At 40.5% G+C, this 14,324-nt stretch overlaps 1 protein-coding gene across 8 annotated transcripts in view; it reads right to left on the bottom strand.

Moving 5' to 3' along the window:
• The window catches only part of DOCK3 (dedicator of cytokinesis 3), a 735,684-nt gene that overhangs the window by 61,640 nt on the left and 659,720 nt on the right, over positions 1-14,324 (bottom strand). For all 8 annotated transcript variants that reach the window (XM_033208879.1, XM_033208884.1, XM_033208901.1 and 5 more), the window contains 4 exons: positions 14,014-14,089; positions 13,515-13,615; positions 13,190-13,248; positions 10,942-11,090 (listed from right to left, as the gene is read on the bottom strand). In XM_033208879.1, coding sequence (XP_033064770.1) covers positions 10,942-11,090; positions 13,190-13,248; positions 13,515-13,615; positions 14,014-14,089 — 385 coding nt within the window. The remainder of the gene's footprint in view (positions 1-10,941; positions 11,091-13,189; positions 13,249-13,514; positions 13,616-14,013; positions 14,090-14,324) is intronic.

The raw sequence follows: 14,324 nt of genomic DNA, 5'->3' as shown, positions 1-14,324 counted from the left end.
TTGGTGTTTTAGTCATGAAGTCTTTGCCCATGCCTATGTCCTGAATGATATTGCCTAGGTTTTCTTCTAGGGTTTTTAAGGTTTTAGGTCTTACATTTAAGTCTTTAATCCATCTTGAGTTAATATTTGTATAAAGTGTAAGGAAAGGGTCCAGTTTCAGCTTTCTGCATATGGCTAGCCAGTTTTCTCAACACCATTTATTAAATAGGGAATCTTTTCCCCATTGCTTCTTTTTGTCAGGTTTGTCAAAGATCAGATGGTTGTAGATGCATGTTGTTATTTCTGAGGCCTCTGTTCTGTTCCATTGGTCTATATATCTGTTTTGGTACCAGTACCATGCTGTTTTGGTTGCTGTAGCATTGTAGTATAGTTTGAAGTCAGGTAGCATGATGCCTCCAGTTTTGTTCTTTTTGCCTAAGATTATCTTGGCTAGGCAGACTCTTTTGGTTCCACATGAAATTTAAAGTAGTTTTTTCTAATTCTGTGAAGAAAGTCAATGGTAGCTTGATGGGGATAGCATAGAATCTATAAATTAGTTTGGGCAGTATGGCCACTTCATGATATTGATTCTTCCTATCCATGAGCATGGAATGTTTTTCCATTTGTTTGTATCCTCTCTTATTTCCTTGAGCAGTGGTTTGTAGTTCTCCTTGAAGGGGTCCTTTGCATCCCTTGTACTTTGTATTCCTAGGTATTTTATTCTCTTTGTAGCAATTGCGAATGGGAGTTCACTCATGTTTTGGCTGTTTGTCTCTTATTGGTGTATAGGAATGCTTGTGATTTTTGCACATTGATTTTGTATTTTGGGACTTTGCTGAAGTTGCTTATCAGCTTAAGGAGATTTTGGGCTGAGACTATGGGGTTTTCTAAATATACAATCATGTCATCTGCCAACAGAGACAATTTGACTTCCTCTATTCCTATCTGAATATCCTTCATTTCTTTATCTTGCTTGATCACCCTGGCCAGAACTTCCAACACTATACTGAATAGGAGTGGTGAGAGAGGGCATCCTTGTCTTATGCTGGTTTTCAAAGGGAATGCTTCTAGTTTTTGCCCATTCAGTTATGATATGGCTGTGGGTTTGTCATAAATAGCTCTTATTATTCTACTTTGTTGATCTTTTCATAAAACCAGCTCCTGGATTCACTGATTTCTTGAAGAGTTTTTGTGTATATCTATCTCCTTCAGTTCTGCTCTGATCTCAGTTATTTCTTGTCTTCTGTTAGATTTTGAATTTGTTTGCTATTGCTTCTCTAGTTCTTTTGTGATGTTAGATTGTCACTTTTAGATCTTTCCTGCTTTATCTTGTGGGCTTTTAGTGCTATAAATTTCCCTCTACACACAGCTTTAAATGTGTCCCAGAGATTCTGGTACATTGTGTCTTTGTTCTCATTGGTTTCAAAGAACATCTTTATTTTTGCCTTCATTTCGTTATTAACCTAGTAGTCATTCAGGAGCAGGTTGTTCAGTTTCCACGTAGTTGTGTGGTTTTGAGTGAGTTTCTTAATCTGTGGTCTGACAGACTGTTATGATTTCCGTTCTCTTGCATTTGCCAAGGAGTGTTTTACTTTCAATTATGTGGTCAATTTTAGAATATGTGCAATGTGGTGTTGAGAAGAATGTATATTCTTTGATTTGGGGTGGAGAGTTCTGTAGATGTCTATTAGGTCCACTTGGTCCCGAGCTGAGTTCAAGTCCTGAATATCCTTGTTAATTTTCCGTCTCGTTGATCTGTCTAATATAGACAGTGGGGTGTTAAAGACTCCCACTATTATTGTGTGGGAATCTAAGTTTCTTTCTAGTTTTCTAAGAACTTGCTTTATGAATCTGGGTGCTCCTGTATTGGGTGCATATATATTTAAGAGTTAGTGCTTCTTGTTGCATTGATCGCTTTACCATTATGTAATGCCGTTGTCTCTTTTGATCTTTGTTGGTTTAACGTCTGTTTTATCAGAGATTAGGATTGCAACCCCTGCTTTTTTTTTTTGCTTTCCATTTGCTTGGTAAATATTCCTCCATGCCTTTATCTTGAGCCCATGTGTGTCTTTGCATGGGAGATGGGTCTCCTAAATACAGCACACTGATGGGTCTTGACTCTTTATCCAATTTGCCAGTCTGTTGTCTTTTAATTGGGGCATTTAGCCTATTTACATTTAAGGTTAATATTGTTATGTGTGAATTTGATCCTGTCATTATGATGCTAGCTAGTTATTAGCTAGAAACTAGCTAGCTAGTTTCTTCATAGTGTTGACGGTCTTCACAATTTGGTATGTTTTTGCAGTGGCTGGTACTGGGTTATTCCTTTCCATGTTTAGTGCTTCCTTCAGGAACTCTTGTAAGGCAGGCCTGGTGGTGACAAAATCTCTCCACATGTGCTTGTCTATAAAGGATTTTATTTCTCCTTTGCTTATGAAGCTTAGTTTGGCTGGATATGAAATTCTTGAAAATTCTTTTCTTTAAGAATGTTGGCTGGGCGTGACGGCTCACGCCTGTAATCCCAGCACTTTGGGCGGCTGAGGTGGGCAGATCATGAGGCCAGGAGATTGAGACCATCCTGGCTAACACGGTGAAACACCGTCTCTACTAAAAATACAAAAAAATTAGCTGGGTGTAGTGGCGGGCACCTGTAGTCCCAGCTACTCGGGAGGCAGAGGCAGGAGAATAGCATGAACCCAGGAGGAGGAATTTGTAGTGAGCCGAGATCGCACCACTGTACTCCAGCCTGGGTGACCAAGTGAGACTCAGTCTCAAAAAAAAAAAAAAAAAAAAAAAAAGTTGAATATTGGCCCCCACTCTCTTCTGGCTTGTAGGGTTTCTGCAGAGAGATCAGCTGTTGGTCTGATGGGCTTTCCTTTGCGGGTAACCTGACCTTTCTCTCTGGCTGTCCTTAACATTTTTCCCTTCATTTCAACCTTGGTGAATTTGATGATTATGTGTTTTGGGGTTGCTCTTCTCAAGGAGTATATCTGTGGCATTCTCTGGATTTCCTGAATTTGAATGTTGGACTGTCTTGCTAGGTTGGGGAAGTTCTGCTGGATAATATCCTGAAGAGTGTTTTCCAACTTGGTTCCATTCTCCTCGTCACTTTCAGGTACACCAATCAAACACAGATTTGGTCTTTTCACAAAGTCCCATATTTCTTGGAGGCTTTGTTCATTCCTTTTCATTCTTTTTTCTCTAATCTTGTCTTCTTGCTTTATTTTATTAAGTTGATCTTCAATCTCTGATATACTTTCTTCTGCTTGATCAATTTGGCTATTGATACTTGTGCATGCTTCATAAAGTTCTTGTGCTGTGTTTTTCAGCTCCATCAGGTCATTTATGTTCTTCTCTAAACTGGTTATTCCAGTTAGCAATTTGTCTAACCTTTATTCAAGGCTCTTAGCTTCCTTGCATTGGGTTTGAACATGCTCCTTTAGCTTGGAGGAGTTTGTTATTACCCACCTTCTGAAGCCTACCTCTGTCTATTCGTCAAATTCATTCTCCACCCAGGTTTGTTCCCCTGCTGGCTAAGAGTTGTGATCCTTTGGAGAAGAAGAGACATTCTGGTTTTTGGAATTTTCATTGTCTTTGCAGTATTTTCTCCCCATCTTCATGGATTTATCTACCATTGGTCTTTGATATTCGTGATCTTCTGATGGGGTCTCTGAATGGACGTCCTTTTTGTTGATGTTGATGCTATTCCTTTCTGTTTGTTAGTTTTTCTTCTGTCAGGCCCCTCTGCTGCAGGTCAGATGGCGTTTGCTGGACGTCCACTTCAGACCTTGTTTGCCTGGGTATCACCAGCAGAGGCTGCAGAACAGCAGATTGCTACCTGTTCATTCCCCTGGAAGCTTTGTCCCAGAGGGGCACCTGCCAGATGCCAGCCAGAGCCCTCTTGTATGAGGTATCTGTTGGTCCCTAATGGGAGGTGTTTCTCAGTCAGGAGACATGGGGGTCAGGGTCAGGGACCCACTTGAGGAGGCAGTCTGACCCTTAGCAGAGCTCGAACGCTATGCTGGGAGATTTGCTGCTCTCTTCAGAGCCATCAGGCAGGGACGTTTAAGTCTGCTGAAGCTGCGCCCACAGCTGCCCCTTTCCCCAGGTGCTCTGTCCCAGGGAGATGGGGGTTTTATCTATAAGCCCCTGACTGGGGCTGCTGCCTTTTTTTCAGAGATGCCCTGCCCAGAGAAGAGGCATCTAAAGAGGCATTCTGGTCACAGCGGCCTTGCTGATCTGTGGTGGGCTGCACCCACTTCAAACTTCCTGGTGGCTTTGTTTCCACTGTGAGGGTAAAACCACCTACTCAAGCCTCAGCAATGGCAGAAGCACCTCTCCCAACCAAGCTTGAGCGTCGCAGGTCGACCTCAGACTGCTGTGCTGGCAGTGAGAATTTCAAGCCAGTGGATTTTAGCTTGCTGGGCTCCGTGGTGGTGGGATGCACTGAGGCAGACCCCTTGGCTCCCTGGCTTCAGCCCCCTTTCTAGGGGAGTAAAGAGCTCTGTCTCACTGGTGTTCCAGGCACCCCTGGGGTATGAAATAAAACAAAAACAAAAACAAAACAAACTGCAACTAGCTCGGTGTCTGCCCAAAGGGCCACCCAGTTTTGTGCTTGAAACCCAGGGCCCTGACGGTGTAGGCACTGGAGGGAATCTCCTGTTGTGCGGGTTGCAAAGACCATGGGGAAAGTGCAGTATCTAGGCTGGATTGCACCATTCACAGTCCCTCATGGCTTCCCTTGGCTAGGGAAGGGAATTCCCCGACCCCTTGTACTTCCCGGGAGAGGTGACACCCCACCCTGTTTTGGCTCACCCTCTGTGGGCTGCACCCACTGTTCAACCAGTCCCAATGAGATGAGCTGGGTACCTCAGCTGGAAATGTAGGACTCACTCGCCTTCTGTGTTGATCTCGTTGGGAGCTGTAGACCGGAGCTGTTCCTATTCGGCCATCTGGCCAGCCCTCTAACAATTTCATTTTTTAAGTTTAAAAAAGCCTACATATTGAGAAGAAAAAATCTAAAAAAGACATAAACTGCCTCTTCTCCAAGTTCCTAACAATGGTAGGATTGTGTTAAAATTCTGCATTATAGCTATTGCATTTTTTAATTTTTTTGAGATGGAGTCTCGCTCAGTCGCCAGGATGAAGTGCAGTGGTGCAATCTCAGCTCACTGCAATCTCCGCCTCCCGGGTTCAAGCAATTATACTGCCTCAGCCTCCCCAGTAGCTGGGACTACAGGCACACACCACCATGCCCAGCTAATTTTTGTATTTTTAGTAGAGACGGGGTTTCACCATGTTGGCCAGGATGGTCTTGATCTCTTGACTTTGTGATCCACCTGCCTTGTCCTCCCAAAGTGCTGGGATTACAGGTGCGAGCCACCATGCCCAGCCCACTATTGCATTTAAAATTTTTCTACATTAAATAAATATTGTTCTATAATTAGAAAAAGTAGTTTTAGGCTGTCAGTGTTAGTGATGGTGGAATGCAACCCAGTACCATTTTCAGCTGACTTAGATGACCCACAGTGCAGCTCTGCAATGTCATCCACTTCTTGGTAAAATTTTTTTATCAGGTGGTGTGCATTTTGCACATTTAGAAGGCCAAGTTGTGACAATACAGAAAAGTAACAGTTCCTGTTTTGTTTGAAGTTATTATTTCCCAGAGACCTGGAGGCATTAGAGTTATACACTCCCAAACTGATTTAATCTTAAATACTATTTACCCATGATAAAAAGAATCTATAAAAAATGTAGAGCTAGTATCATATTTATTTATTTGTTTAATAGGAGAACCACATAAGGATAGTATCATATTCACTGGTAAAACACTGGTGAATACTTTCTCCTAAGAACAAAGCAAGTTTCTCATTGCTCTTATTTAACATCATCCTGGAGGTCCTAGCTGATGTGATATGGCAAGAAAAATAAGAGATATATAGAGTAGAAGGGAAAAAATAAAACTCTCTTTTCTCAGATGACATGATTGTCTAAATAGAAAATCCCAAGGAATCTGCAAAAAAGCTTCCAGAACTAATAAGTAAATTTAGCAAGGGTACAGGATATAATGTTAATATATAAAAATCAATTGAATTTCTATATCCTAGAAACAAAAATAAAACAAAATTTAAAAATTGCAATCATTTATTTATTTATTTATTTAAACAAAGTGGAACATTTTAATTGAACTTTCTTAAAACTAATGGATCAAGTAGCAAAGCAGTAAGGCTACAGAAGTTCAAACAATATAATTAAGGAGCTTGAGCTACTAGATAAACATAAATTTTACTCCCTCACCCACAGAATACCCATTGTTTTCAAGTTCACGTAGAACAATTTGTTGAAATGCTGCATACTTGGCAATATAGGGAGTCTAAAATTTGCTCAAGGAATTAATATCAATCAGTTGCATGGAATTATTTAGAAGAGCACCAAAAAATAGGAAATACATAAAAATCTAATACATATGTGTAAGATCTCTATATAAAACACTGATGAAGGAAGCAAAAGAACACCTAAATAATGGAAAGATATACTGTTTTCATGACTATTAAGACATCAATTCTTCCCAATTTTATATATGTATTTATTATTTTTTTGAGACAGAGTCTTGCTCTGTTGCCCAGACTGGTGTATAGTGGTGCGACCTCAGTTCACTGCAACCTCCCTCTCCTGGGTTCAAGCAATTCTCCTGCCTCAGCCTCCTAAGTAGCTGGGATTACAGGCACCTGCCACCACGTCTGGTTAATTTTTATGTTTTTAGTAGAGATGGGGTTTCACTGTGTTGGCCAGGCTGCTCTCGAACTCCTGATTTCAAATGATCCGCCTGCCTTGGCTTCCCCAAGTGCTGGGATTACAGGCATGAGCCACTGCACCCGGCCCCCAGTTTGATTCACAGAATCACTGCAATCCCAGTCAAAATCTCAGCAGGAATGTTATAGATATTGACATGCTGATTCTAAAATTTATTTAAAAAAGGAAAAAGAATTAGACAGCTAACACAATACTTGAAAAAAAAAGAACAAAGCTGGAAGACAGATTCACATCACCTAGTTTTAAGACTAACTATAAAGCTACTATAATAAGGTAGTGTGGTATTGATGAAACAATAAACATTGATCTACGGAAAGACTAGAGTCTAGAAAGAGATTCACACAAATATGGTCAATTGATTTTTTTAAGTAGTTTTAAGTGACAATAATTATATGTATTTATGGAGTACAATATGATGTTTTGATATATGTATACATTGTGAAATGATTGAATCAAGCTAATTAACATATCTGTCACCTCACCTAATTATTTTTTTTGCAATAAGAACACTTAAAGTCTACTCTTTTAGCAATTTTTAAATATACATTATTATTATTATTATTATTATTTTGAGATGGAGTCTCGCTCTGTCACCTAGGTTGGAGTGCAGTGGTGCGTTCTTGGTTCACTGCAACTTCCACCTCCCCAGGTACAAGCGATTCTCCTGCCTCAGCCTCCTGAGTAGCTGGGACTATATGCACGTGGCACCAAGCCTGGCTAATCTGTGTACAATATATTATTATTAACTATAGTCACCATGTGGTGCAATAGCTCACTAAAGCTTATTCCTCCTAACTTTGGAACTTTGCATCCTTTGATGGTCAGTTGATTTTTTCTTTTTCGTTTTTTTAAGCCTCTCCTTATCCAAACCCATTTGTTTTTCTTTTTTTTTGGCAATTGATTTTTGACCAAAGCATAAAGACAGCTGAAGAAAGGATACTCTTTTCAACAAAAGGTGCTGGAATAATTGGACATCTTGTTGCAAAATAAAAAAAAGAACCTGATCCATCCTTCATACCTTATACAGAAATCAACTCAAAATAGATCATAGATCTAAATTTAAAATGTAAAATTATAAAACTTCTAGAAGAAAATATAGGAGAAAAATTTTTGTGGCCCTATGTTAAGAAAAAGTTCTTGGGGTATGACCCCAAAAGCATGATCTATAAAAGAAAAACACTGACAAACTGGACTTCATAAAAATTAAAAACTTTTGTTCTAAGAAAGATATTGTTTAGTAAATGAAAAGATAAGCTAAAGATTTGCAGAAAATATCTGTAAATCATATGCTCAACAAAGGACTTACATACACAATATATAAAGAACCCTAAAATTCAACAATAAGGAAAGCAACAACTCAAATGAAAATGAACAAAAGCTTTGAACTCATTTCACCAAAGAAATATAAGGATGGTAAATAAGCACGCACATGAAAAGATGCTCAACATCATTAGTCACTAAGGAAATAGAAATGAAAACCACAATGATATACGACTATACACCTATTAGAATGGCTAAAATAAATGAACAGATGATAGTAAGTACTGGTTAGTATGTGGAGCAATCGATTATACACTGCTGCTGGGACTTCAAAATAGTATAGCTATTTTAGAAAAGAGTTTGAGAACCTCTTTGAAAGCTAATTATACACTTGTCACAAGGCCCAACAATCCTATTCCTAAGTATTCACTCAAGAAAAATGAAAGCTTATATGCATACAAAAACCTGTAAAGAAATGTTTTTAGTAGCTTTATTTATAATCGACAAAAAAGGAAACAACCTAAATGTCTTTCTTTTATTATTATACTTTAAGTTCTTTTATTATTATACTTAAGTTCTAGGGTACATGTGCACAACGTGCAGGTTTGTTAGATATGTATACATGTGCCATGTTGGTGTGCTGCACCCATTAACTCATCATTTACATTAGGTATATCTCCTAATGCTATCCCTCTTCCCTCCCCCAACCCTACAACAGGCCCCGGTGTGTGATGTTCCCCTTCCTGTGTCCAAGTGTGCTCATTGTTCAATTCCCACCTGTGAGTGAGAACATACGGCATTTGGTTTTTTGTCCTTGTGATAGTTTGCTCAGAATGATAGTTTCCAGCTTCATCCATGTCCCTACAAAGGACATGAACTCATCCTTTTTTATGGCTGCATAGTATTCCATGGTGCATATGTGCCACATTTTCTTAATCCAGTCTGTCATTGATGAACATTTGGGTTGGTTCCAAGTCTTTGCTACTGTGAATAGTGCTGCCATACACATATGTGTGCATGTGTCTTTATAGCAGCATGATTTAAAATCCTTTGAGTATATACCTGGTAATGGGATGGCTGGTCAAATGGTATTTCTAGTTCTAGATCCTTGAGGAATTGTCACACTGTCTTCCATAATGGTTGAACTAGTTTACAGTCCCACCAACAGTGTAAAAGTGTTCCTATTTCTCCACATCCTCTCCAGCACCTGTTGTTTCCTGACTTTTTAATGATCGCCATTCTAACTGGTGTGAGATGGTATCTCATTGTAGTTTTGATTTGCCATCTCACACCAGTTATAATGGCGATCATTAAGTCTAAATGTCTTTCAAATGGTGAATGAATGAACTAAATACTTCTCAGCACAGAAAAACTACTGATACATGCAGTAACATGGATGAATTTCTCAAAGCATTATGCCAAGTGAAAGGGACCAGTCTCAAAAGGCTGCACTTTGTTTGATTCCATTTATATGACATTCTAGAAAAGGTACATATACTATAGTGATGAAGAACAGACCTATGGTTGCATTTGCTAAGTACAGGGGAACGGTTTGACTACAAATAGACAGCAAGATTGAATTTTTAAGCATTCAAAAACTCTTGATTGCAGTGGTGGTTACACGAGTATGCATTTGCCAAAACACATAGAATGTAAATCAGAAAGAATACATTTTACTCTATGTAAATTTAAAAATAAATAAATATTTAAAAATTACTGCTTCCCTGGTCTACTTCTCACTGTTACAGTCACCTATTCTAAGACCACTGGTTTGGCCGGGTGCGGTGGCTCAAGCCTGTAATCCCAGCACTTTGGGAGGCCGAGACAGGCGGATCACGAGGTCAGATTGAGACCATCCTGGCTAACACGGTGAAACCCCGTCTCTACTAAAAAATACAAAAAACTAGCCGGGCGAGGTGGCGGGCGCCTGTAGTCCCAGCTACTCAGGAGGCTGAGGCAGGAGAATGGCATAAATCCAGGAGGCGGACCTTGCAGTGAGCTGAGATCCGGTCACTGCACTCTAGCCCGGGCGACAGAGCGAGACTCCGTCTCAAAAAAAAAAAAAAAAAAAAAAGACCACTGGTTCATCCTAGAATCAAAGCTCAGAAGGAGCTTAGTGGGGAACTGGTACAATTCCCAAGCCAATACAGAAAACTCCCCTAGAGGTGTCCTGGGAGCTTCTGCTTGAAGATCATCTGCCAAGAGAGAAAATCTCTATCTCCCAAAGCAGGCCTGCTTACAGTGGACAGTTTTTGTTGTTAGCAAGTTATTTATTTTATTAGCTAAAATTGGCTTCCTCACCAATAGCCCCTATTGGTCCTGGTATTATGCCCTGGAACTACAGATATAAAGGCAGAGGCCATGTCCTACACCTTAGTGGTGGCAAAAAAACTACACAGGAGGACAGCCTGAAGCCACTCAGTTGAAAACCAAGGGGCCTGTATCTCCTGGAGCAACCTCTCTGTGCAGTAGTCTGTAAAATGCTGGGCTACCCTGAGCCATGAGAACTCAACTGGTCTGGGCTACAGCCCTAGAAATGCCTGGACTATACAGTGAAAATCCTCTGTAAAGGAAAGACATCACACACTCCCAGGGCCCTATCCTGAATGAAACTGGGAGGCTACAGTCTCAATCATTCTCTCCTTGATCAGAAAATTATAGTGATGTTCATTCTTTCCTGGCCTCATTATTTTCTGGCCTCTAACTTCATGAAGAAAATCCACAAATCAATTATGGCTAGCAAGTAAGGGAAAATCCTTGAACAGGATTCAAATTAGCCAAGCTACAGCCCATTCCCACTAGAATCATGGTTTGGTCATCTAGGCCATCTGCCTAAGCAGAAGGGATCCATTCCAGAGAATACCCTGAACACTGTGCCAGGTTTCTTACCTGTTTGAAATTGCCATTTTTTCTCTGCTCCCAGTCCATCATGTCATGAAAGATGGGAATCATGATATTCCGTACTTCTGGCTGTGGGACCAGTGTCACACCCAGAAAAGGACCAATCATTCCCGGAATAAAGTGGATCTTATGTTCACCTGAAAAACAAAACCCAAATTAGTTTACACCTGCTTTGCTCCTTTCATGGAAGATTCCCAAATGGGGCCACAACACATGCTATAATCTATACTGGAAGCTTCTGAGAGCAAAGCAAGCTCTCCCCTATGGTTTTCTGAGATACTCCCCCTCAACTTTTTAAAGTTTATGGATAAAGTTGGCCTAGCCCAGTTAAAGCAAATGTGCAACAGTCACAAAACTGCTTTTCCAAAGAACTTCCTGACAGGTCCCACAAACTACCTGAAAATCTCTCTGAGATGAAGGAACAGAGTTTGCTACTCTAGACAGAACAGGTTTCTGAGTAACCTATGAGTATCAGATGGTCTATTCACAGTGTTTATTTAACAGGAAAAACCTATATATTTCTGCTTAAATACAATGCACTCCCCTTGGAGTTTCTAGCTCTAGCCCAGAGACATTTAAGTGATGAGGATATCCAGTCCCTGGTCTAGCCACCAGAGGTCTAATAAGTCCATGGACCTTTACACCGCCTATGTTCATCTATGCCAAAGAAGTCCTCCTCCTGAGCTAGCAGGAGCCTCCTGTACAGCCCTACCCTAAAAGGCTGGCTTAGAGATTCTCTCTTTACCCACCCTGAACTCCCTTTGTGTTCATATTGCATTTCTGATGGTACCATTACACCTACTTGGCTCAGCTCAAACCTCAACTTCCCTAATGAAGCATTTCCATGGTAAGTGCGTGATGTGGGTTTCCCTCTCATTGGCCTGCCATCTAGGGTATGTTACCAGAAGCCAGAGACAGTCCTGTGGATGTTGGGATAGGATTTTTCTCTTCCTTGCAATGGTAAAACGGAGTGAACCATCTTTCAGAGCTCTGCTCTCAGTCCTTCAGAGACTAAGGAGGAGATAAACTGTGGGTCTGTGCAATGAATGCTACAGCCAAGTAAAACCATTTCTTGGGGACCAGAGAATGTCATTTCCACCAAAAGCAATGAGGCAGAAAAAGTTTTATCAGGCAAATATGGCATTAAAAGAATTTCCATTTTGAAAACCTGTCTAAGAAGCAAATGTTTAGCTCTGAAGCTGGTTCAGCATATTCCAATTTTGGTACGTGGCACAGTAGCCAGTCTCTTGCATTCCTGGGAATTTCAGAGTCAGCTTTGGGTTAAAATCCATTTCCAAACTGTGCTGGATACAGGGAACTAGAGTGCTGGAAAGTCATGCTTGGGGAAATGCATCCCCACTCATGAATAGAAGGCCCTCCCACTGGCAGAAATACCTCACATCTTGCTTGCTGCCTCTAGGTTTGTGGTGGGGATGGTTAACAGAGGACTGGAGATTTTATGACTATCATTCCTATAGCTTCAGAGCCATGAGCTCAGCTGAAAGCAAACTTTACTTGAAATAATAATAGTTATCTAGCATCTTGACAGGCCACTCAGAACTCTACAATATCACAGGATGGTCCACTCAGTCACCAGGGCAACCCAGAAATTCTACCAAAAACACTGATCTGACAAATTTAGATTCAAAGCAGTGGCTATTTTCAAAGCTTTCAAAGCAGAAGCTGTGCAAAGAAGGAAAGCCAAAGCTGATCTCACTCAGAGGCTGCAGTTCTCTTCTCATATGTTACTCCATGCAATTGGTGTCAAGTATCTGATCTGGATGCATGAATACCAGAGATCCAAGAAATGTTTCAATCTTTATTAAAATCAATGGCCACCTCTGCTCATGTATTGGGTATCTCTGATCTAAGCTTTTGAGCCTGCAACATCCAGACTGGGAAGTGAAGAGCATGGAGGATCTTACAGGCATGGGTTCTCAAATTGGAAAAACACTACTACAGCCCTCCTCTTCTTTTTCTTCCTTTTGACTTTGGTTCCTAAAAAAGGGGATTTTGCACATGTATTACTGAGGTCTTATTTCTCAGCCAAACTCTCCTTGCCAAGGGCTTTATGCACATGTTCTACACCATCCATCTGAGGTGTTATGTGAAAGATATGTAAGGATCTCTTGGGTCTGAATTAACATTCATAAAGCCTGGGAGACGTTATTAGTCTTGCTACTTTCTATTTGGCTATGCAATATATAGAAGCGAAGAATAGGGATAAAAAACCTACCCAAATTCTGCCACATGCTGAACAGTTCATAAGCCATCATTACACGCATGTCCCCATACCTAAGAATAGTAACACAGGAGCCAACCGTTAGTGGGAGAAGGTTCAGGAAGATAGGGCTGCAAACCCATGAGGCCAGTACTTCAGTACTGTTTGTTTCTAATGCTTCCCAATGCGCTAAGTCATTGGGCTCTTGACTGAACTCCCACACCTGGCCCCTGGGAAACCACCCAGCTGAGAACCTTGTGAACCTCTGAAGGAACTGTCATGGAAACATAGCCCTATTTGGCCAAGTGGTAATGAGATGAATATAAGACGTTTATCTTACTTATCTAGAATCTTCTTCCTTTTGACTGAGGTGATAATTTCTAGCTGAAGGCTTGGCTGATTTATGAATAGAACTGCCAGGCTAAAATAAGAATTCCACACCTAGAGAGACAGAGAAAGAGAAAACGTGACAGTCTAAGAACTTAATCTTGTAGGGAGAGTTACTAAATACATACATGTAGCATAGAACCCATTTTACAATCTTAAGATCCTCATTTTTTTTCCCTTTTAAATATCTTTGCGAACAGGAATTTGTTCTTCTTTTTTCCCCTCTTGACTCCTTCTGAAGCCAACTGTGTTGATTCTGGACTAGAAAGCATACTCATGGAAGTCTGGCTACCAACACTTCCAACAGGGGTACCCCAGGTCATATTCTAATCATCATCAGGCTTAGAAGCTGTTTGATACTATGAATGTATTAATAAAGTAAAAACAAGTGAGCTTGGTTTTGGCTTTCTAAGGTTATTGCAATAATATTGATGGATTTCAGGAGTGCCTACCTTAAAGTCAAAGTCAGTCTCTGTGAAATTCTTGTGCAGTGCAGAGGACAGGTACTGGACAGTAGTGACTATAATACTGCAGTAAGGAAACAAGGTATTGGCAGAATTAAAAGACTAACAATGGCATCTAATGGCTTGGCATCAGCTGTCTATAGCCTGTGTGCAAGCTTCTTGGGTACAACTTGTTCCCATGTAAGATGTGACTATAAAGGAAAGAGAAAATGGTACAAACTCTATAGAAAAAAACTACAGAAAACCAGTCTTGGATAAATGCCCCACAGTTGGCAGGACAGCACAGGACATCACTGGGT

This window comes from Trachypithecus francoisi, unplaced genomic scaffold (genome assembly GCF_009764315.1).
Source record: "Trachypithecus francoisi isolate TF-2019V2 unplaced genomic scaffold, Tfra_2.0 Lachesis_group0, whole genome shotgun sequence".
In the NCBI taxonomy this organism is placed as follows: Eukaryota; Metazoa; Chordata; class Mammalia; order Primates; family Cercopithecidae; genus Trachypithecus; species Trachypithecus francoisi.
Note: the sequence above shows the minus strand (reverse complement) of the source record. Positions and strands in the feature narration are given on the sequence as shown.